Raw genomic sequence first — 23599 nt, forward strand, 5'->3', positions numbered from 1 at the left:
ATAGCTTATCGTTATTAATATTAAATTTGATGAAATTTAAAACAATTATGTGCAGAATTCAGGGAGTGAGTTATAATAATAATATTTATGTTTTATTTGGAGAACAAGCGTTTATAAAAATACAATATGGCAGTACAGAAAAATAAAAAAATTCTGAAAAAAAATTATAAAATATTGCTGACTATATGGATATAAGAACAGACAAAGTAAATGTTAATTTCGTAGCAGAAAGTAAAAAAACAAGACTTAAATTTATTGTAGATCTAGCATCTTTTTTTAGGTCACTCATGTTTTGCTGACAGCACAGTATACATATAGCTGCTTGATGACAACCATTACCAACAACTGGTATGAACCAGTTTTATTTGTGCTGGCACTATGTCAATTTTGGCTCGTCCCTAAGTTTGTCAATACACATGACGCACATAAAACCGTGGTTAATACTAGATCTTCCTTTCTCTCATTCAGATTATATCCCACTTGGTACCTAGCCAAATGTTAACAACTAATGAGTAGGACACTCTCAATAAATGCATATAAGGGGGGGGGATGATGAGGGGGGAGGTGATGAGGTAAAGAGGCTCAAACAATTATTTTAAACATCGTGAAATTCAGTCATTTCAAAGAGTTATTAAAATTAATGAAAAATTTTAAGCAATTCTGTAAAAAAAAAAAAAAACTTGGAATTCACACTTTCTTTCAAATACAAACCTGCATCACAAAAACAACACATCCATAGTAGGAGATCCAATATCCCCTAAAATCATTATGGAATAGTCCAGCAGCATAAATTTTGCTGCCTACACTGGTATTCACTGGCATTTAACACATTACAACACTGGGCGGAGGAAACCATTTGCACATCAGGTTAGTCACATTTTGAATTATAATTGCTTCATTATCAAAATTTTGACTTTAAAAAAAGTACAAAAAAAATGTTTATATTTTTTGTCCCTAGCTTTGTACCGATACCACTATATATCATTCGTTTCAGCTACCAATTGTGGCTTCTAACAGCCGGTGTGCTAAACTTTAAAACTTTTAGTTTTGAACTGGTACTGCATGTTTTCAGTCAAGTTGATAAACTCATTCATTTCAAAGTTACAAAAACAATCAGAAAACTAGTGAAATTTGAAATGGAACTGCAAATCCAAACAAAATGAAAACTATTATTATGCAATTTGAAAAATATGACTGCACATTTATTCCAAAGACTGCAAGTCCGTATATCTTTTTTCTCACTGTTTTGATCATGTATTGTATTACACATACCTGTCTCTGCTCAATTGCTTTTATAATGTTAAACGGATTATTTATAACCGAGAGTTTAAATTTAATTAGGTATGTAGGGTATTTCTACTTTCACACTGCAAATTTGACTCAAACTTTAGTTATCTTGATCTAATCTAGCTTCATAACTCCGAGCAGATTTAAAAGTTGGAATTCTGTAAGGAGTTAAGCCTGTAGATAGAATGGGGAACACATGTTGTCCGAATAATATTGACAGGCTGTGTAAGCTGTAAAACACGAATGATTAGAGGATGGACAGCTAAAAATCTGTTGACAGGAAGTTTGCGAAAGTTATTGCCTGACTGACTTATTCTTTAAAAGTTGAAAGAATGAACTTGGGAAACAAGAATTAATAATGAACCACAGTTGTATGAATTTGGACCACATTTAAATTTAATTTAAAATGGACATGAAATACCAAGCTAATATAAAGTTAATGTAATTATTAGCAATCATTCTTGCTGTAAATATTTCTCCTTAGGTGTTAACAGCTACAAGAATTTCTGAAGAATATTTATATTTATAGGTAAGTTACTAGCTTTTGTTTATACCCTGCTTTCAGTGGTTCATAAAAATACATCATCATAGTGTTTTTTGCTGACTCAGCATTATCTCATACTAGCATTTGCTTTGTTTTCCTAATTAACTTTTTGAGCACAGAAGTCAATATTTGTTACCTTGCACAAATTAAAATAAACAACATTTTTCTCATATTAATTCCAGAATTTTTATCAAGAACTGCACTTTTATAAAATTGAGTCCATTTGATCCAAAATTATAAACAAAAGTTACAGAAATTAGAAAAATGTTGCACCCAAATTTTGCCAGTAAAAAAATATTGTGCTCATTTCAGCATGTTCAGTATATACTAATTTGACTAATTTTCACAATTAACTTCAACATTTCTCAAAAAATACATTTTTACATTGTGATTGTCATGACAACATACATGACATCACAAATCTAACGATGTCAACTTCTGCTGTTTGCTATAATTCCACACACGTAACATTATTCATTTTTGTACTTTATTGTAATCAAGTAACAACTATTCTGATTGACCAATTAGTCTTGACTCCCTTCAATTACAAATGGAAAGTAATTGCCATGGCAACATGAAGAGCATTAAAAAATAACTATATTTGATAGAAACCAATATGAAGGAAAAATGAAAGAAAACATTTAGAATTAGTTTTGAGTAAGTCAAGCGAGTATAGCTCTGTTGTTGTCAATCCAAACTAAACAGAAAACATTTAGAATTAGTTTTGAGTAGGTCAAGCGAGTATAGCTCTGTTGTTGTCAATCCAAACTAAACTTGACTTCATAGACTTTAGGTCAACTTTATTGAACTTTTTAGGTTGTACCGTAAGTCAAATTGAAATTAACATGCTGACATTTTCATTAAAATGTAAATCAGTTACATGTTCATTAGGAGCCCAAAATAGGGATTGGGGGGGGGGGGGTACTGGAAGATATTTTTTTTTACAAATATTTATTATTATTCATATATGCCAATTTTTTTCCTAATTTTGTTATTATGTGATGCACCCACAACAAAATCTTCCAGTCGACAGTCTTAGTATTCAAAAAGAAAATTAGTGAAATACCGATGTGATGACACAGTTAACTCCACTTTTAGCTGTTCAATCATGTACAATATGTCTCTGTTCATGTGGCCAGCAAAAAAAAAAAAACTGCCAATGGTTTTAGGTAACATTAGTTGACAGCCTAAGTTAACCTTTGAACTTCGGAGTCGACTTCCGTCACCTATCAGAAAATAAACCTTCTAAATATTTTCCATATTTTTTCAGAAATTATTGTTCAAGACCTATAGCCAATGCTGAATAGTGTGCATTTGGGCCAAAATTAAATAAGAAATTATAGAAAAATAGTAAAATAGTAAAATTTTGCATCAAAATATCAGCAGAAATTATAGTGCCGAAAGGTTAATAGAGTTCATCGTTTTAAGTCCTGTTCTAAATGTTTCGATTTCTTATTTTCATGACCCTAAATTTATATGCTAATGTGTATTATTTTAGATTACTGTGGAATACTTTATTTTCGCTGGAATTAATTTTCGCTGAAAAGGCTTTTTGGGCCTTTTGTATGGAATTTATTTTCACTGATTTGTGATGAGTTGAATGTGAAATATAGGAAAAAAAGTATATTCGCTGGATTTTATTTTCACGGAATCTTCCCTTCAGTTAAAATAGCAAAAATAAATTCCAAGCGAAAATAAAGTATTCTACAGTATATTTCTAACACTCAGACTTGATTTATAATTTGAACATTGAGTTCTGAAAGAGAAAGCACGTACTGCACGATATAGCAGACATTACATCATACTTGCAGACACGCACAGCTAACTATAAGAAGACAATACTCTGATTCATGAGACTTAGGTCTAGGTGTGGTGTGGTGTGGTGTGACCAGGTAGCTGTCATACACCGTAGGTATTCATAGCCAGATACACGTACACTACATGTACAGCACTAATCCCATTCTAGCAATCAATCATTGAGAACAACTGCTACTGAATATGGGTCGAGGACAGGAATAAATGTTTTACACATCGAGTTACTCAGAAATATCTCTATACAGAGTTTACAATAAACTGCATTGAGTACTTAATTTCCGCTTGACAAGACAAGACAAGTTTGCATTAAATGCACACTAACTGTATGCATTGTCATTAAGCTGGCATGTACAATAAATTTCGCTACAGTAAATTTCATAAAGGCTTAAATGATTTTTTTTATAATAAGATATTTTATGAATGTTTAATAAATTTCAATTGATGTTTGAAAACAATTTGACCAATTACAATTAATGCATTAACAGATCTATGGCAGTAAATCTTCCAATGATTGGAGGAAACTTTCGCAAAGACTTGAGGGTAATGTGTATTAATGTGTATGGTTTATATAATCAATGAAAGCATACTCTTTGGATGTTAAAGCGGGAGGATCGTCACCTGCGCACACGCGGGAATTGAGTCCCAAGCGACGATAACAACACACGCTAAAAATGCAAAGGTTCATGGGTAGACGCTTGTTTGTAAACAATGACACGCTATGACCATCTGACGCATGCGCAGGTGACGACACCCCCGCTTTAATAAAGTGTGAGGGTCTTAGAGGATAAATATTTTATAAATTTCCATAAAAAACATTCACGCTTTCCTGAAATTCACTGCCTTTCAATCTCCCACAAAGAATCATTTATTAAACTGAAAACTTCATAGTGAAAAAAAAAAGAGAACAAAATCTATATAATTCATAAGATGAATTCCAACTACATCATATTCAGTAAGTAAAACAGGATCTGATTATCAGATATGTTTAGCACAGTGTGTAATGTTACAGATTTAAATTAAGTTACTTAAAATGTATAGGCTATAATTACATGGACAGATTCCTGAGAATATCAATATAATACTCCCTTTTTGTCATTTCCTTATAAGGCCTGCACTTTAAGAGGTATATATAATATAATAATAAGTATATAATAAGTATAAAATCTAAATTTCTTTAGCTAGCATAGTTTCTGGAAGAATTAAATATTTTGCCTCTCTCCCTATGTCAACATTAAATTGACTCTAAAACTCGAACAATCACAGACAGGTAAATATACAGCAAGGGGTTGACCATTTGAAATCATGGTGGGTGGCAGATTTGTTCAAAACAAAAATTACAAGCTAGACAATGAGAAAAAAAATGCATGCAAGGTGCTGAAAGGAAAAATTGTTGACACATTACAAAAAAAAAAGTGTATAGATAAGACAAGTGAACAAAAATTGAACTAGTCACACTGTTTCACCCACCCCCACGATTTCCAATGTTGTCCCGTAAGTCCCATAAAGGTACTAGTGAGTACAACCCCGTTCTTATGAATGAACAATGAGTTGAATTCATAGTGCAGGAAACACACCATGGGTATCATAGATACCAATAATATTAGTTTAGTGAAATCTAGCCCATGACCTTTTTTCAAAAAGGTCAGTAAACAACCTGTTTAGCAATGAACTAATTGAAAGTGACTTTTTAGTGATAATGAATTGTCACCCTCAATATGGCTACCTGTCACCCCTTTTTGTTAATCAACTCTACTGTCTATTGAACAACCAATCAAAAAAGTTATCACCTGTACAAGTATAGGAGGTATTGAAACCAGATCACATGATGCACTGGTTCTTTCATTGTTGTCTAAAGCAAAAAATTATTACATATGTTGTGGCTATGTTAAAGATTAAATCATCTCTGATTGGATTAGTGTTAATTTAACATTTTTCGCCAGAAATTACAAAAAAATGTTTATTTTTACAGCAAAACTGTAGATATTGTCACTAAAATATATCCTGGCTTCCCATGCAAGGTACATATACACACTGAATAAGAAATCAAAGGAAAAAGAAATATAATAAATAGTGGGTCATGAAAAAATTTAAAATAGAATTTTCACTGAAAATCAACAAATAAAATAAATGGCATCAGACCAACATATATAAGCACAACATATGAGAGCAGACTGTAGCACTACAATGTGGGGTTCGTTTTCAAGAAGTTGAAACTAGACGCAATCAATACATCATCTACTGTCAAATATTTTATTTTAGCTGGAATTAATTTTCGCTGAAAACACTTTTTGGGTGTTTTGTATGGAATTTATTTTCACTGATTTTTGCCAAGTTGAATGTAAAATATATGAAAAAAGGTATATTCACTGGATTTTATTTTCACTGAATCAATCCTTCAGTGAAAATAGCGAAAATTAATTCCAAGTGAAAATAAAGTATTTACAGTATATATCAGCAAGACTAAAGAAAGTGGAAGACATTATTTTTTGTCTGGATCATAATGTGATCTTTTAAAAAGCAATGATGTAATGTTCTAAAAATAGCCTGTCACATGTTATTTCATCACCACAATAACTTGTCTGTTAGTTAAGGCATGCAGAAAGTAAAATTCTCTCCATTACAACATCAGCAGCAGCAGCTGTTTACCCAAAGTTTATATCTAAAACACAATTAACAGGCTTAACAAGAACCATTCAAGATTTCTCATGTTTCTATTGGGGTGTAGGCAGATTATGTTCTCTCACTATTTCAAATATCTACAGTGGGATTTGATCAACAGCATATTTTGTTAAAAAATTGACATATTTAGAAAAAAAATTTATGCTCTCAACAAAGTATTTTCATGAATATTTGGTCAAGAAATTTGTATGACCTAATGGGGACTCCTCAATGAATACAGTTTAGATTTGGTATGTTGATGTTGGTCACAATTTCAATACTGTAAAATCTGTATTAGAAGCCGCATCCCTAATAAAAGCCATACAATTTTAATAGAAGCTAGGCTTCTAATACAGATTTTACAATAAGTGTTTTCACCTCCAATGATTACACTAGTTTGCAACCATATCACTTAATTAAATTTAAACATTCTGTAATGAGTTACACTAACACTATAATTTTCATAGTTTTTTTAATTCAATCAATTTTTTCGAGAATTAAATACAACAAATACTTATTCTCATCTTTTTCATTACAATAAAAATAATTAGTTGATTAATTCAACCCAGATTGCAATCACCATATTGGTAAAAAGAAAAAAACAGATTGCCCAGATTTGGTTTTACATGAAACTTGTTTGAGATTCAACAGATAATAGACAAATTCAAATTTCTGTTTTTAACAAAAACCATGAATTCCACCTCAAACCCCCCCCCAAAACCAAAATAAGTTCAAAGGTCACCCGCCGCCACAACAGCAAGTTGAAATTTAGAAAATTTTATCAAGGGGAAAAGATTTTAGCCATTTGTGATCAGTTTACCAGGAAACATTTTTAAAAAAGCCACGACAATTCACCATAGTGTTTTTATCCCACAGAAAAAAAATGGGTAAAGGAAATTCATGGGCACATTGAGAGAGAGAAATTAAAAAACTATGCCAATGTAATTCACACAATATATAGACAGAAAATTTTAAGCATTATTTTTACTCTTAGTTTTAACCAGAACAAATCTACTGTAAGAACCAAATCTACTGTAAGAACCAAATTTGCTGTAAGAATTAAGAAAACCAACTTTAATCAACTGTGCATGTGACTCACATAAAAAATATGAGCATATCTGGCTTGCAATAGATACATAAATTAAAATAATTCACATATCATAGTGGCCATCTTATATTGGCTAAAACTCATAAAAGTTATACAGTTTTTAAATGAACAGTTAAGAAAGTCACCAATGAAAGTTTATTGAGGAAGCACATGTTACTATTACATGAGAGAGTTGTTGACACATTTAATGATACCACATATTCCTGATCGTTTACTGATCAGAGCAATACGTCAAACTAACAAGTCATTGTTAATGATACAGACTCCATTGCAATTAGGGGGAATCTTATCACTGCCTAAGATAAAGTAAACAAGTCATTGTCAATGACACGTCCCCGTTCCGTTCATATTTGAGTGACATATACTGAATTCTTTAACAAAATGGCCGCCAGTCGGCCATTTCGAACTTGATCCGAAAAAAAAAGACGTGCATCAAGGTCCTATTATGTTTAATGTATGTACCAAATTTGAACAAAATCCATCCATGCATAACTGAGATACGGGTCCGGAATGGTGAAAATGTGCGATTTCAATGCATTTTCGGCCTTAAAGCGGCCCCCATTTGGCTATCGTTAATGAGATCATGAAACAAATGCACATACATATTTGTGACATGATGTACCTTGTGTGTGTGAAGTTTGAACTTGATCAATCCAGACATGTCTCGGATACGGATCCAGAACTGAATTCTTTAAAACAAAATGGCCGCCAGTCGGCTATTTCGAACTTGATCCGAAAAAAAAAATGACGTGCATCAAGGTCCTATTATGTTTAATGTATGTACCAAATTTGAATGAAATCCGTCCATGCATAACTGAGATCCGGGTCCGGAATCGTGAAAATGTGCGATTTCAATGCATTTTCGGCCTTAAAGTGGCTGCCATTTGGCTATTGTTAATGAGATCATGAAACAAATGCACATACATATTTGTGACATGATGTACCTTGTGTGTGTGAAGTTTGAACTCGATCAATCCAAGCATGTCTCAGATACGGATCCAGAACTGAATTCTTTAAAACAAAATGGCCGCCAGTCGGCCATTTCGAACCCGATCCAAAAAAAAAAATGACATGCATCAAGGTCCTATTATGTTTAATGTATGTACCAAATTTGAATGAAATCCGTCCATGCATAACTGAGATCTGGGTCCGGAATGGTGAAAATGTGCGATTTCAATGCATTTTCGGCCTTAAAGCGGCCCCCATTTGGCTATCGTTAATGAGATCATGAAACAAATGCACATACATATTTGTGACATGATGTACCTTGTGTGTGTGAAGTTTGAACTTGATCAATCCAGACATGTCTCGGATACGGATCCAGAACTGAATTCTTTAAAACAAAATGGCCGCCAGTCGGCTATTTCGAACTTGATCCGAAAAAAAAAATGACGTGCATCAAGGTCCTATTATGTTTAATGTATGTACCAAATTTGAATGAAATCCGTCCATGCATAACTGAGATCCGGGTCCGGAATGGTGAAAATGTGCGATTTCAATGCATTTTCGGCCTTAAAGTGGCTGCCATTTGGCTATTGTTAATGAGATCATGAAACAAATGCACATACATATTTGTGACATGATGTACCTTGTGTGTGTGAAGTTTGAACTCGATCAATCCAAGCATGTCTCAGATACGGATCCAGAACTGAATTCTTTAAAACAAAATGGCCGCCAGTCGGCCATTTCGAACCCGATCCAAAAAAAAAAATGACATGCATCAAGGTCCTATTATGTTTAATGTATGTACCAAATTTGAACAAAATATGTCCATGCATAACTGAGATCCGGGTCCGGAATGGTGAAAATGTGCGATTTTGATGCTTTTTCGGCCTTAAAATGGCCGCTATTCGGCTATTGTTAATCGGATCATGAAAAAAATGCATGTGCATATGTCCCATATAATGTGTGATGTATGAGTGAAGTTTGAACTTAATCGGTCCATGCATGTTCGAGATACAGGTGATCACGGACGCACGGACAGACGGACGGACGGACGGACGCACACAGGGCAAAACATAAGTCCCCGTTTTCGGACTGCGTCCGAACGGGGACTAAAAAGCAAGATGGCAGCTAGTCTGTTGTGTTCTATCTGATCACGAATTGAATTGTTATGGACCTGTATTGCTACATGCATAATATATGCAAACAAATTGGATATGCAAATCACTGGACATGTGACCAAGTGAATAATTTCTGTAGGAATTTGTAGTGTATGGCCAGTAATTGAGAGTGAATAATAAACTAAACTACCGGTAGTAACAACAAAAATCAGATTTATTAGATAACTTCTAAAATGCAATCAAACAAATCATCATGCACATGTATCCCTACGAGCCAGTCGGCCATCTTTAACCAAATTACAAAATGAACATCGATCTATTTATGACACATGTGCCAAGAAAACAGTGCAGAGGTGAAAGAGATATAGTACTGTAAAATGACCAATTTTCACTGGGTTTATATTTCCCTGATTTTCCATTTCAGGCATATTCAGTGGGTTTTAAATTCACGGTTTTATCATTTAGATAATGTGTTCTATGCTAAATTTTACATATTCACTGGGTTTTAATTTAGCACATTTTCCAGTCAGCAAAATAAGCAAAATTAAAACCCAGTGATTAATTAACCCCTTTACAGTAGTATGGCCAAAATATGACAACTTCTCAAATCATAAGGACAGCTCATAAGGATGATATTCTGTCCCAGATTGATACCAGTTGTTAGACATATAAAACTCTCAATTCTCAACTTAGATGAAAGTACCAGTTACTGCGACAAAGCCCTGCTCACTGCGAAAGACGCTTACAGAGAAAGGCACTTATCGTGTAGCTAGTATGGCAAAAATATCTTCCAAGGATTTAGAATTTACTATACATAATATGTTTAATTATGATAATAAATTGTGACCTTTCTGCATTTACTTAATTAGGGAGGAGATTAGAAATTTATAATAAGCAAGCTAATATGACTTATTATATATTTTGAAAAAAATATTAAAATCCATAACATATTGCAATAAAGATGACTTCCATGGTGTATTATATTTTTTATTAATTAATATTATAATTAATAACACTTTCGGATTAGAACATCAAAGTAACATTTCTGAAACATATGTGTTCCCACGTATTTATCACTAATAGTTGCAAATGGAAAATATTTTATTTTTTTAGGTTAAGTTCATGGGAGAAAATAAAATCGATGCTAGGGTCCCTAAAACAATAGGTCTTTGTTCAGCGCTGTAGCACCTTGACCTACATGTTTATATGTAAGTTGGCAATCAGAGACAATCCAAGCGTTCTTGCTAGTTATTTTCAAGTGTCAGCCCACTAAGCTATAAATCGTTTCGACAGTTATAGGCATCTCAAATTATCACAGACAAGTCGGAGAATTTTTATTTTTTTTCATTTATTATCCCCTTCCCTCAATAAAACACCCCTTTAATAAAAAAAAATCATTTTTCCTAGAGACTAATTTGCATGCAAAATATTGAAAAATCACAAAATTGTCCTGAAGTGAAAACAAGCTGTGGTAGCAAGAATATGAAAAAGTTACTTTCAGTTATTTATAAAGAGACACTCCTTAATTTCCATCACAGTGACTCATCCATGTTCATCTTACTAAATTGCTGAATTTTGAACCAGAAAATATTATTCATGACATAGATATAATTGCCAAATTATGAAGTTAGCCAATATAAATAATTTAATTGTGTCAATTTCAGAATGATCGGTTCGGCTTTACTCATGACCCTAATAAGTGCAGCTATACTACCGTAAAATCTGTATTAGAAGCCACATCTCTAATAGAAGTCACACCCATTCTTTTTGAATAATTGATAATCAAAAATTCATCATTTCTCATAAGTGTAGATGCTGTAATATAAGCCGTATCCTCTCTGTTGCATTGTACTATTTTAATAGAAACCGCGACTTCCAATACAGATTTTACAGTAATCTTTGTTCTTCAAACACAATTGATAAAATGTATGAGACTAGATTACACTTTCTCACATTTTGATTAGTGATGTTGTTTTTGTAACAAATGTTATTGGTGAGATCGACCGTTGAGAGTACAAATTCTTGTAGCTTCATTGGTCATATATTTTTACTAATGGAGCCAGTAGAATCATTATGGCCAATAATAACAATTCTCGTTATTGCTCTAGTCTCACACTTTTTACCAAAAGTAATAGTATCACAATAACGTCTTGCATTAACTTTTCATGCCTTTGTCTCTATTTTCATCATTTACCATCTAATCCATATTAATATATCATGTGCACAGGCTCACAATTGCATGTTAGCATTAAGAAACATGAACTGTAGAGGGTGACATACTACATCAGCCTGAAAGAGAATTAATTAAAATTACCATTTGAATTAAATTTCTTTCTTAATTTTGAGAACAAATGGATATAATTTTCTATTCTTTATATCAAAATATGCGAAAAAATTATGGAAAATTTGATTAAATTTGTTAAAGGTGTTTTAGGTGGCCAAAATTGAAAGTCAGTTCTGTTAACACACGGTTACTAAAAAAGTAACCGTGGTTAACACATGTCAGTTGGTGACTGAACCCTGAATATATTACTGTACTGGACACTTTCATAAATATTTATGTCATTTTGGGGAATAAATTATAATTTTAACCTTTTCTTGAAACTGCTAGTTTGATAGTGTTAAAATTTTTGACTTTACAACATTTATACTATCACATTTGTTCATTTCGGATGACCTCTTCAATTTACTGAATAAATATTTTTGACTTTGCATTTGAAATTGGTCATAACTACGATGTGACCATGATTCAATTTGAACATTTCTGCCACATTTTGTTATACAATAAATGCAACTTCAAAACAATTCAATTCCAGTAAATAAACACAGGCAACAGTGTCAGGAGCTTTCTTGACAGACAGATTGTTTGTTTTTAATTCAGTTTTAGCCTTACTTCTCCCTCCTCAGAATAAAATTGCCAAAAATAGACAAATTGTTTTATTTGTAACAAACAATTCTGCATTTAATGGCACACTTGGCAATGGGTTAATGTTCACTGTAGAACTCGCATATGGTGTATTTCACATTCTCAGCTGAAAAAAAAAAATGAACGTAAAAACTCTTTGTCTAAAAACAAAATATTCTTTGCCATTCACAGTTGAAATTTGAGATGCATCATGGGAGTACCACCATGTTGTAGCACTTCATTTAGTGATCACTTGGGAACGCAAAACAAATTAAAATTTTTCTGTCAATTTAATTTTTGCAATCAAACATACATTACAGAGCCAACTATGAAGGTAGCAGGAGTGATTATAGTGAATCTTTCAAAAAACATCTTCAAATGGATAATTTGATGAATTCCCAAACATCAACATTTTGACCCCTGTTAATTTTTTGAACTATGTACTGCTGTCAATCATTCACTGAAATATGATACAAAGTGCACACAAACTGATACCATTACATCAAATTGACATTCTGATGAAATTTAAAAATTTTCAGATTCAGAAAAATTTAAGTAAAGGTTTCCAGTTGATCAAATCTCACTCATGCTAACTTGAATGTACTAGTAACACATTTGTACTGTGAGCCATTTAATTTTCGATTTGTTGATTTATAGCATTCACTAGAACAAACTTTATCAAGTCATTGTGTTTTTAGGAAAATTTATCATGAAAATAAAGTGGTTTACAATAATTTTATATGGTTTCTGTAATGTCATAATAACTGGACTATGAGCAAATCATTGACTAACTTTCCCATTGCAGGTGGTCTGTTAATACTAACATCAAGTTTGATTTACTCATTTTGACTATCATCCTATTTTAAGAATTATGCTGGCAATTGTGATGTCTGTGTGTATTGGGGTGGTAACAATCATCTATTTGGTTAAATGCTTTCTGCAGAGGAAAACTATGGCTGACAATGTTGAAGAAAAAACAAATGTTGAAACTCAGGATGAAGTGAAAGAAGAGACAAAAGTAGAAGAAAAGAAAGAAGAGGCACCTTCAGAGGCACAAGTAGAGGAAAAAAAGGAAGAAGCCCCCTCAGAGGCACCAGCAGAAGAAACAAAGGAAGAGGTCCCATCAGAGCCACAAATAGAAAAGAAGGAAGAAGTACCTATAGAGGAAAATAAGGAAGAGACACCTTCAGAAGAAAAGGAAGATGCACCAGCAGAGTCACAAGTGGAAGAAAAGAAGGAAGAGGCACCAGTACAGCCACCAGTGGAAGAAAAGAAAGAAGAGGCACCCTCAGAGGCACAAGTAGAGGAAAAGAAGGAAGAAGCACCTTCAGAAGAAAAAGAAGAGGCACCTTCAGAGTCACCAGTTGAGGGAAAGAAAGAAGCCCCATCAGAGGCGCCAGCAAAAGAAACAAAGGAAGAGGTCCCATCAGAGCCACAAATAGAAAAGGAAGAAGAGGTACCCGTAGAGGAAAAGAAGGAAGACGCACCTTCTGAAGAAAAGAAGGAGGCACCAGCAGAAGAACCAACAGAAGAAAAAAAGGAAGAGGAACCCTCAGAGTCACCTTCTGAACCAACAGTTGAGGAAAAAGAAGAAGCCCCATCAGAGGCACCAGTGACAGAAACAAAGGAAGAGGCCGCATCAGAACCACAAGTAGAAAACAAGGAAGAAGAGGTACCCGTAGAGGAAAAGAAGGAAGACGCACCGTCTGAAGAAAAGAAGGAGGCACCAGCAGAAGAACCAACAGAAGAAAAAAAGGAAGAGGAACCCTCAGAGTCACCTTCTGAACCAACAGTTGAGGAAAAAGAAGAAGCCCCATCAGAGGCACCAGTGGCAGAAACAAAGGAAGAGGCCCCATCAGAACCACAAGTAGAGGAGAAGAAGGAAGACGCAGCTTCAGAAGAAAAGGAAGAGGCACCAGCAGAGGAACCAGCAGAAGAAAAGGAGGAAGAGGCACCTTCTGAACCACCGGTAGAGGAAAATAAGGAAGAGGCACCTTCTGAAGCACCAGTAGAGGAAAATAAGAAAGAGGCACCAGTAGTGGAAGAAACAGAAGAGGCACCGGCAGAAGAAAAGAAAGAAGAGGCATCTACAGAAGAAAAGGAAGAAGCACCTTCAGAGGGACCAGCAGCAGAAGAAAAGGACGAAGAGACACCACCAGAAGCACCAGTATTAGAAACAAAAGAAGAGGCACCCTGTGAAGCACCTTCAGAGGAAAAGAAAGAAGAGGCACCAGTAGAGGCACAAGCAGAGGAAAAGGCAGAAGCGACACCTGCAGAAGAAAAGAAAGAAGAAGTACTTTCAGCAGCGCCAGCAGACGAAAGGAAGGAAGAAGCACCAGAGGAAGAAGTTGATGCTGCACCAAGGGTTGAAGCAGCAGCCAATCCAGAAACAAAAACAAATGAAACCACTCAAGAAACTCTGCAGTGCTGTGCTGAAATGGAAAAAAAACTAGCAGCCCATGAGGAAAGAATTTCGAAATTAGAAAAAATACTTGAGGAGTTGCAAGCTAAGTAAAGCCAGAGATTAAAATTGGATTGGCTGATATTGAGAGTGATTTGTTTAAATAATCCAGAGATATAGGGACTGAAAAAAATTAAAAGAATTTACAATGATTATTTGGCAGCTACAGATAATAGATGTATGAACATATAAAGAACACAGGAGTTAAATAGTGGTTCTCTGCTATTGAGGGAAAGTGAAAGGTAACCATATCATGAACTGAGATACCCATGAAAAAATGTGTGTTGTGGTGAAGATACTGAATAATACACAGCCCAATTTCTTCATTGCCTCCATCACCATCAGAATGATCCAGGGTTGGTCATGTGTGTCAATAGGGAAGAAATGTGTTAACTTCATATTGGATTTTGCAAAGAACTGTGACAAGGAAAATAATAAAACATAAATTAGAATGAATAAATGAGTAGAAATCGAATACACTTACCCATTTCTATGGTTCCCGCAGTTAGACAGCTTGCAGCCAAAAACAGTAAAATATCTAACAAAAATCTTCAAAACAATCTTCCCAGTAAAATTAATTGAGTCCAACAATATAACCATACATTTAAAAAAACAAAACGTGTTTTGAGAACAGGAGAGGTAAAAAGCTGATTTTAACATATGCGAGTTTCACCCCAAACGCCCTCTACAGTTTAATTTTCTATCCCACAATTCTTTGCAGAATCCAATATGGAGTTAACTCATTTCTTCCCTATAACCTTCTATGAAGACTGACAATGAGGAAATTCTATCACTACACTCTATCTAGTATAGCATGTACATATATGTATATATACCGGTATGTGCATAGACAATGCATACGAGGGTCAATTGAACAGTATTTTCAACTGCTTGTTTTCGCTGTTGATCTTGATAAACAATACATAAACATTAAGAATTCTGTTCAAAATTTTTAAAATGTTTGTCTATACTTGTGAATATCTTATGTACTGTTGTACAAATACTTTTCTTTGATTCAACTCTCAATGTGTCAAGCTAGGAACAGGGAGGAAATGAGATAATAATTGATCTGTGATTCAGACATTCTTTAAAGTTACTAAGTATGCTACTATAACAACCTATACATCATCTGAAAGCTTAGATACAGGCAATTACGATAGTGCTAGCTGTATCATTGCTGGTCCTATGAATTACCCGATGACCAATTTTGCTATTGTACTTTTTTCGTATTCCGACTAATTATAGCACTCTTTTTTAACACTTTCAGTCAAGTGAACGATTTGTGAATTGCACAGGACGTTTGAAACGTTGTAAGGCTAGATAATCGCATATTGATTTTTCTGTATCTACCTTTTGTTTTTTAGTTCAAGTAACATGTCTATAGTTAAATGTTTGAGGCTAGAAAACAAAAGCAGAGAAAAACTGAGACATGATTGTCTAGCCAATGTCCTGTGCAATTTATGATGTCAATCGTGTGTCTAAAAGTGTTAAAAATGGTATTTTTAATAGTCGGAATAGTACTAAAAAGCAGAATAGCGAAATTGGTCGACAGGTACGTAGACAAACATTGGTATGCACTACAGTATACGCCAATATCAAAGCTTTTAAATGAAGTATACCGGTAGGTTGCTATGGTAACACACTTTAGTAAGTTTGCTGAATCACAGATCAATTTATAACTTGTTTTTACCCTGTTGCTACCTTAAGTCCTGGCACTCAATCATTTGATAAATACTCTTTTGAAAGTGAAAGGTTAAAATGCGTGTATGGTGTTTAAATCAAAAAATATTGTTCATACAACTACATCTACAATAATTGAAATATTCTGGTTGTTTCCTTCCGTCAGTGTTAGCTAAATCCTCCAGAATGTGAACATTTTGTATTTTTTTAGAGGAACTGCATGTGTTGCTTTTTTTTATTGGTGCTAGCTTCAGCTTGTAATGTAATTTCGAAATACTGTGCTCTTGAAGGATACAATTAAATATGTCTGAATTAAGAAAAAAGACAAATTTAATGTATGTGTGACGTCTGAATTTTATTGTTGCCTACAAGTATGTACTTATTGATTTGAGCGATGTTTACATGCATTGATGGACTTTAGTGCATGTTTTGAATTGCTTAGAAATTGTGTTTAAAGGGCGTAAGTCGTCTCACTGCGCATGTGCGACATTAGTGTTGATAAACATTGATTTCCCATAATTCAATGTGCTCTTCTAATGAATGTCACAAGTTTAAAGTTTGACCTGGGCGTGACTTGCCTTAATTACTGCAGATGACTCCTTCGATACCATCCAATCACCTAAAAAATACCTAATTAAAGCTTGGTAATGTCTCAGTTTGTACTCGTTGATTTGTCCAACATTCAAAGTCGCCATCTTTGTTTATATGATACCCATATATCTCGTGCATGCATGGACAGACGACTATCACCCTTTATTGTGAGTGGGAAATGGAAGGAAAAAAATCGAATTGTGAATTGTCAAAGAAAAATCAACTGATGAGATTGTGGACGACTGTTGCATATTTGAAAGGGAAACTAAATTATTTTATGAAAATTGAACTGTGTCATGTGGTGAAAGTAATCTCACAATGAACATCGCAAAGTGATTTTAGGACTTTTCGTTAGCAAGCTGAACTCATAGTAGTCCTTCGTGGAACACTTATAGCTAGTGTGTAATCACCACGCCACACACAGGTTCTAATTATGAAATTGACATGATAAGAATTTTGACTTTCCTACTCAAAATGAAAGCTAAATTTGCATAGACATTGTTGTGTGAAGCTATTAATAGGACCAAATCAACAAGATTTATTATTTTAAAGTATGTCAACATAGTTTAGGTGAATGAACAACAAACATTACGTCAGAATATCAATATCATCTATCAAGCACACGGACAAAGGCCCCTCAATGTGTAAACATTGTATGTTTTTTGTTTTTATTATTGACATAATGCCCTCTTGTGTTGAATAGTGTCTAATAGAAAAAGGAATAGCACCCTCGATGGCGAATATTTTGATTGATTAATCGGTATTAGCACCCTCCAGTGTTGAATACATTTTCTAGATATCTCACAGTGGTAGCTATGTCTATTTTTGTAAAGAGATAGAAACACTGTCATACAAGGATTGAAATTTATGTTACACTGTGTACCTACTAAGATAAGTTTATTAATAATTTACATACATATCATGTTTTTGAGACATTTGTCTGTATGTATGACCGTCAGTGCCAAACCCACGTAAAATTTTTTCTGTACATGAATGACCAGAATCTAATTTTGCATACAAATTGGTACAAGATTTTCAACTCCAAATGTACGTTTCCTGAACGTTGGCAGTTGTAACAGAAAATTGCTTGCATTTGGTCATATTAAGTGTGGTACAGAAAACTGGGGTTCAATGCGTAGGATTCAGTGCTGATTGGTTAAACAGACAGTGACATCATTGATAATGTGCCCTCAATAAGGCACTTCAAAATTTGTTATTTCAGTAAAAAATATTTTTTTGGATATTCGATACTAGAAGCCAGGAAGGTGTTTGTTAAGTCTGGATACATTTTAAAGCGGGGGAGTCGTCACCTGCGCATACGTCAGATGGCCATAGCATGTCATTGTTTACAAACAAGCATCTACCCATGAGCCTTTGCGTTTTACTGTGTGTTGTTATCGTCGCTTGGGACTCAATTCCCGCACGTGCGCAAGTGACGACCCCCCCGCTTTAAATTGTCAAATTTTTTATAGCATTTGTTGATTAAAGCACGGTAGTCGTCGCGCTGCGCATGTGCGACATTTGTGTTGTAAACATTGATTTTTCCACAATCCAAATGCGTTCTTCAAATGGAAATCACAAGTATGAGGTTTGACCTGTGTGCGACTTGCTCTGATTACCGACGGTGACTCCTTCGATACTTTCCAATTAAAGCTTGGAAACATCTCAGATCGTACTCGTTGATCTGTGCAACAGTCAAAGTCGACGACTACCGTGCTTTAAGTATGACTGACACAAAGATTAATAAGAGTGTTAAAAAGGAAAAGTTATGATGCAGGGAATACAAATTTGGTAGTTACCGGGTATTCCCTTTTGTATGGTAGGGGTGAGGATTAGCTTTGTGTATGCCAAAAGACAGAAGAGAACATTATGTACTTCTTTGGTTAGTTGTGTTTAGTGCACTCCAGCAGATAAAAACAGCAATGCATGAATGTATTTTATTGTAGGGAAAACAATAAATAAATCAGTCGATAAACAGCACAGTGCGTCAGATTTTGATCAGTATAACTCATGGTTTCTAAAATATGGGCATTGTCATTTTTGTAACTCAATGTTTTCAAAACTCAATTCTCGTAACTTGATGTTCGTATCTCGAACAATTCAGCATCTCAGGAACAGATGAACTATGGTAATAAAACAAGCGCCCCCAACATGTGGAATTACAATTATAAGCATCCATCACCAGAGGGCACTTGACCAATAACGGAGGCTGGCTGGCGTTTTTTCACTCTATAAATTGAGTGTATGATAGAACAAAAAAAAAAATTTCAAATACATGAACCACTTAAATGTATACCATGAGGTCCACACTGGTTTGACAATGTACTGTAATGTCAGTTGTCTGTTTGTTTTGAAGGACTGTAGTGTACTTGTCATTATTTTGTCAGTTACTAGTATTTTGTTCTTTTAAATTCCCTAGGAATTTGGATATCATTTAGAGGTTGCGTTATCTCTACTTTCCCAAAAACATGTGCATTCACACTGAAACCAACAATGAATGAAACACAAATATTTGTCAATACATGTTGATTTCAGGTCATTTTTGTGTGTGGAAGACTTACTACTTTGTTATACATTACAGAGGTTTAAAATGTAATTCATTATATATTTAATCACATATAAAGTATACCTAGATATTAAAAACTGGGACAAGGTCAATGTCATGTACCCCTCTTCCAATCTGGATTACATATGTATACCTGAGGTCTTAAAGAACTAACAAAAAAAATGTTATTTACAAAATCAACTAGAGGAGATTTTTTAATATAGATTAAAAGCACATTTCCAAGGTTACAGTGTACTATATTTAGGGACAGATTTTGGGACAACATCAAATGATCAACATGGGATATTTTTTAACAAGTCCTTATCTAAGCTAATTTATATACATTTAAATTCTGAAATATTATTTATCTTAATTTCTAACACACACTGATTAAATGATTTAACCAATTATAATATCTGTTTATCATGATTAATATGGTTTTGCACAATTCCTGAAAATGCTGTAAAATTGATGATGATGATGATGATGATGATGATTTTTATGGACTTAAGGTTTTAGATGGCAAATAGGGGGTTTTATGGGGGTGGCTAAAATAATTGAAGAATTAATTTTTTTGTTATCTATATAATCTTTTGACATTGTCCTAAATCAAATGTCATTGATGACATCAATAGTGTTGGTCCTGACAGGAAGTGACAAGTCAGATTAATACACTCTACTGTAAACATTATTTGTGGCGACAGCTTTAGAACTAATAAGCAGATAGTACATTCCATTCATATGTGGGCGAGTAAAAACCACATAATAACAAGTGCAAAATGAATAAGTGAAATTTTAAAAATATTTTATCATGGTATTTATCAAGACATGTGTGTGGATGTATTGCTTTTATTACATGTAATAGATAATAACTAACAGCACATTTTGATTGAAATTTATATAGGACTGATCTAAAAACTAAGCTCTATCATACATACAATGATTAAATCACAGTAAGGTCATGGTCAAGGTTAACACCCCCCTCCAAAAACAAAAATCCTTCACCAGTAAATCAATGACACTGAGGTTAAGATAAACAAATATCATACTCATTATATGGGAGTTAATTGGGTTATTAGAGTACATAAATTGTCATTCACGATATAAGTAATGGTAGTAACAGACCGGAAGTGACACGTCAGGTTATTAATACATTCTACTGCATACTTTGCATTACAATTTCTGACAATAATATTTGTAGAAAACAGATAACACATCCCACTTATGTATAGGTGACTGAACATCACTGTAGATCACACATAATTGTTAATTTAACCATTCCCTATTATAGTTTAATCTGGTCTTATTTCCGATGAGCTATGAATAAAATATGTGAAACATTAGTGTAATTATCATCAATTTATCTATTATAGTTTAATCTGGTCTTATTTCCAATGAGCTATGAATAAAATATGTGAAACATTAGTGTAATTATCATCAATTAATTATCATCAATTAATTATCATCAATTTATGTATTAATTTATTTCTAATAAGTGAAAATGAAATTTCAGATATATAATTCAAATTAGTTTTTTGTTAAATTACAGTTGTTGAGTTTGAATTTCGACATTGTTATTATTAATATTAAATAACTGTGAAAAAATAATGACAATTATTTCCCAAAGTTTTCTTTCCAGTTAATAGGCACAACAATTTGTATGATTCTGTTGGTTCAAAGTGATCCGCTAAAATTGTATGGTTTATTACTATGAATATAATCTATGTATGATCCTCAGTTTTAGAATAAGTGAAATTAGACATGTTACCGGTACTTTTTTGTTAAATCTCAGTTTTCAAGTTTGACATATATTAACTGTGAAAAAAATATTTCCTATTATGAAAGGTCAGATCTCACATGATGAATTGCGCCCTCCAGAGTTATATGCTGTATTAAGAACATATCAGTAATGAACACTAGGCAGCACTTCCAAATATAGCAAACATACAATGCTGACCAATGTATATTGTCCTTTCATACAATTCTGACCAATGTATATTGGCCTTTCATACAATTCTGACCAATGTATATTGGCCTTTCATACAATTCTGACCAATGTATATTGGCCTTTCATACAATTCTGACCAATGCAGATTGGCCTTTCATACAATTCTGACCAATGTATATTAGCCTTTCATACAATTCTGACCAATGTATATTGGCCTTTCATACAATTCTGACCAATGTATATTGGCCTTTCATACAATGCTGACCAATGTATATTGGCCTTTCATACAATGCTGACCAATGTATATTGGCCTTTCATACAATGCTGACCAATGTATATTGGCCTTTCATACAAGGCTAACCAATTCATATCAGCCTTTCATACAATTCTGACCAATGTATATTGGCCTTTCATACAATTCTGACCAATGTATATTGGCCTTCCATACAAGGCTAACCAATTCATATCAGCCTTTCATACAATTCTGACCAATGCAGATTGGCCTTTCATACAATTCTGACCAATGCAGATTGGCCTTTCATACAATTCTGACCAATGTATATTGGCCTTTCATACAATTCTGACCAATGTATATTGGCCTTTCATACAATTCTGACCAATGTATATTGGCCTTTCATACAATTCTGACCAATGTATATTGGCCTTTCATACAATGCTAACCAATGCAGATTGGCCTTTCATACAATTCTGACCAATGTATATTGGTCTTCCATACAATTCTGACCAATGTATATTGTCCTTTCATACAATGCTGACCAATGTATATTGCCTTTCATACAATTCTAACCAATGTTTTTTGGCCTTTCATACAATTCTGACCAATGCAGATTGGCCTTTCAGACAATGCTGACCAATGTAGATTGGCCTTTCATACAATGCTGACCAATGCAAATTGGCTTTTCATACAATGCTGACCAATGCAGAGTGGTCTTTCATACAATGCTGACCAAAGTTGATTGACCTTTCATACAATTCTGACCAATGCAGAGTGGTCTTTCATACAATGCTGACCAATGTAGATTGGCCTTTCATACAATGTGACCAATGCAGATTGGCCTTTCATACAATTCTGACCAATGCAGATTGGCCTTTCATGCAATGATGACCAATGTATATTGGCCTTTCATACAATTCTGACCAATGTATATTGGCCTTTCATACAATTCTGACCAATGCAGATTGGCCTTTCATACAATTCTGACCAATGCAGATTGGCCTTTCATACAATGATGACCAATGTATATTGGCCTTTCATACAATTCTGACCAATGTATATCAGCCTTTAATACAATTCTGACCAATGTATATTGGCCTTTCATACAAGGCTAACCAATTCATATCAGCCTTTCATACAATTCTGACCAATGTATATTGGCCTTTCATACAATTCTGACCAATGTATATTGGCCTTTCATACATTTCTGACCAATGTATATTGTCCTTTCATACAATGCTAACCAATGCAGATTGGCCTTTCATACAATTCTGACCAATGTATATTGGTCTTTCATACAATTCTGACCAATGCAGATTGGTCTTTCATACAATGCTGACCAATGTAGATTGGCCATTCATACAATGCTAACCACTTCATATCAGCCTTTCATACAATTCTGACCAATGTATATTGGCCTTTCATACAATTCTGACCAATGTATATTGGCCTTTCATACAATTCTGACCAATGTATATTGGCCTTTCATACAATTCTGACCAATGCAGATTGGCCTTTCATACAATTCTGACCAATGCAGATTGGCCTTTCATACAATTCTGACCAATGTATATTGGCCTTTCATACAATTCTGACCAATGTATATCAGCCTTTCATACTATTCTGACCAATGTATATTGGCCTTTCATACAAGGCTAACCAATGTATATTGGCCTTTCATACAAGGCTAACCAAATCATATCAGCCTTTCATACAATTCTGACAAATGTATATTGGCCTTTCATACAATTCTGACCAA

General features: G+C 33.9%; 1 protein-coding gene across 1 annotated transcript; it reads left to right on the forward strand.

Annotated features, from left to right (window-relative positions):
- Positions 1-780: 780 nt before the first annotated feature.
- On the forward strand, positions 781-16855 carry LOC100372069 (uncharacterized). The gene is made up of 2 exons (XM_085502269.1): positions 781-867; positions 13324-16855. Exon 2 carries the CDS (start codon positions 13333-13335, stop codon positions 14893-14895), a length of 1563 nt encoding a protein of 520 aa, XP_085358395.1. The 5' UTR covers positions 781-867; positions 13324-13332; the 3' UTR covers positions 14896-16855.
- The last annotated feature ends 6744 nt before the right edge of the window (positions 16856-23599 follow it).

Source organism: Saccoglossus kowalevskii, chromosome 8, assembly GCF_978046115.1.
Source record: "Saccoglossus kowalevskii chromosome 8, keSacKowa6.1, whole genome shotgun sequence".
In the NCBI taxonomy this organism is placed as follows: domain Eukaryota; kingdom Metazoa; phylum Hemichordata; class Enteropneusta; family Harrimaniidae; genus Saccoglossus; species Saccoglossus kowalevskii.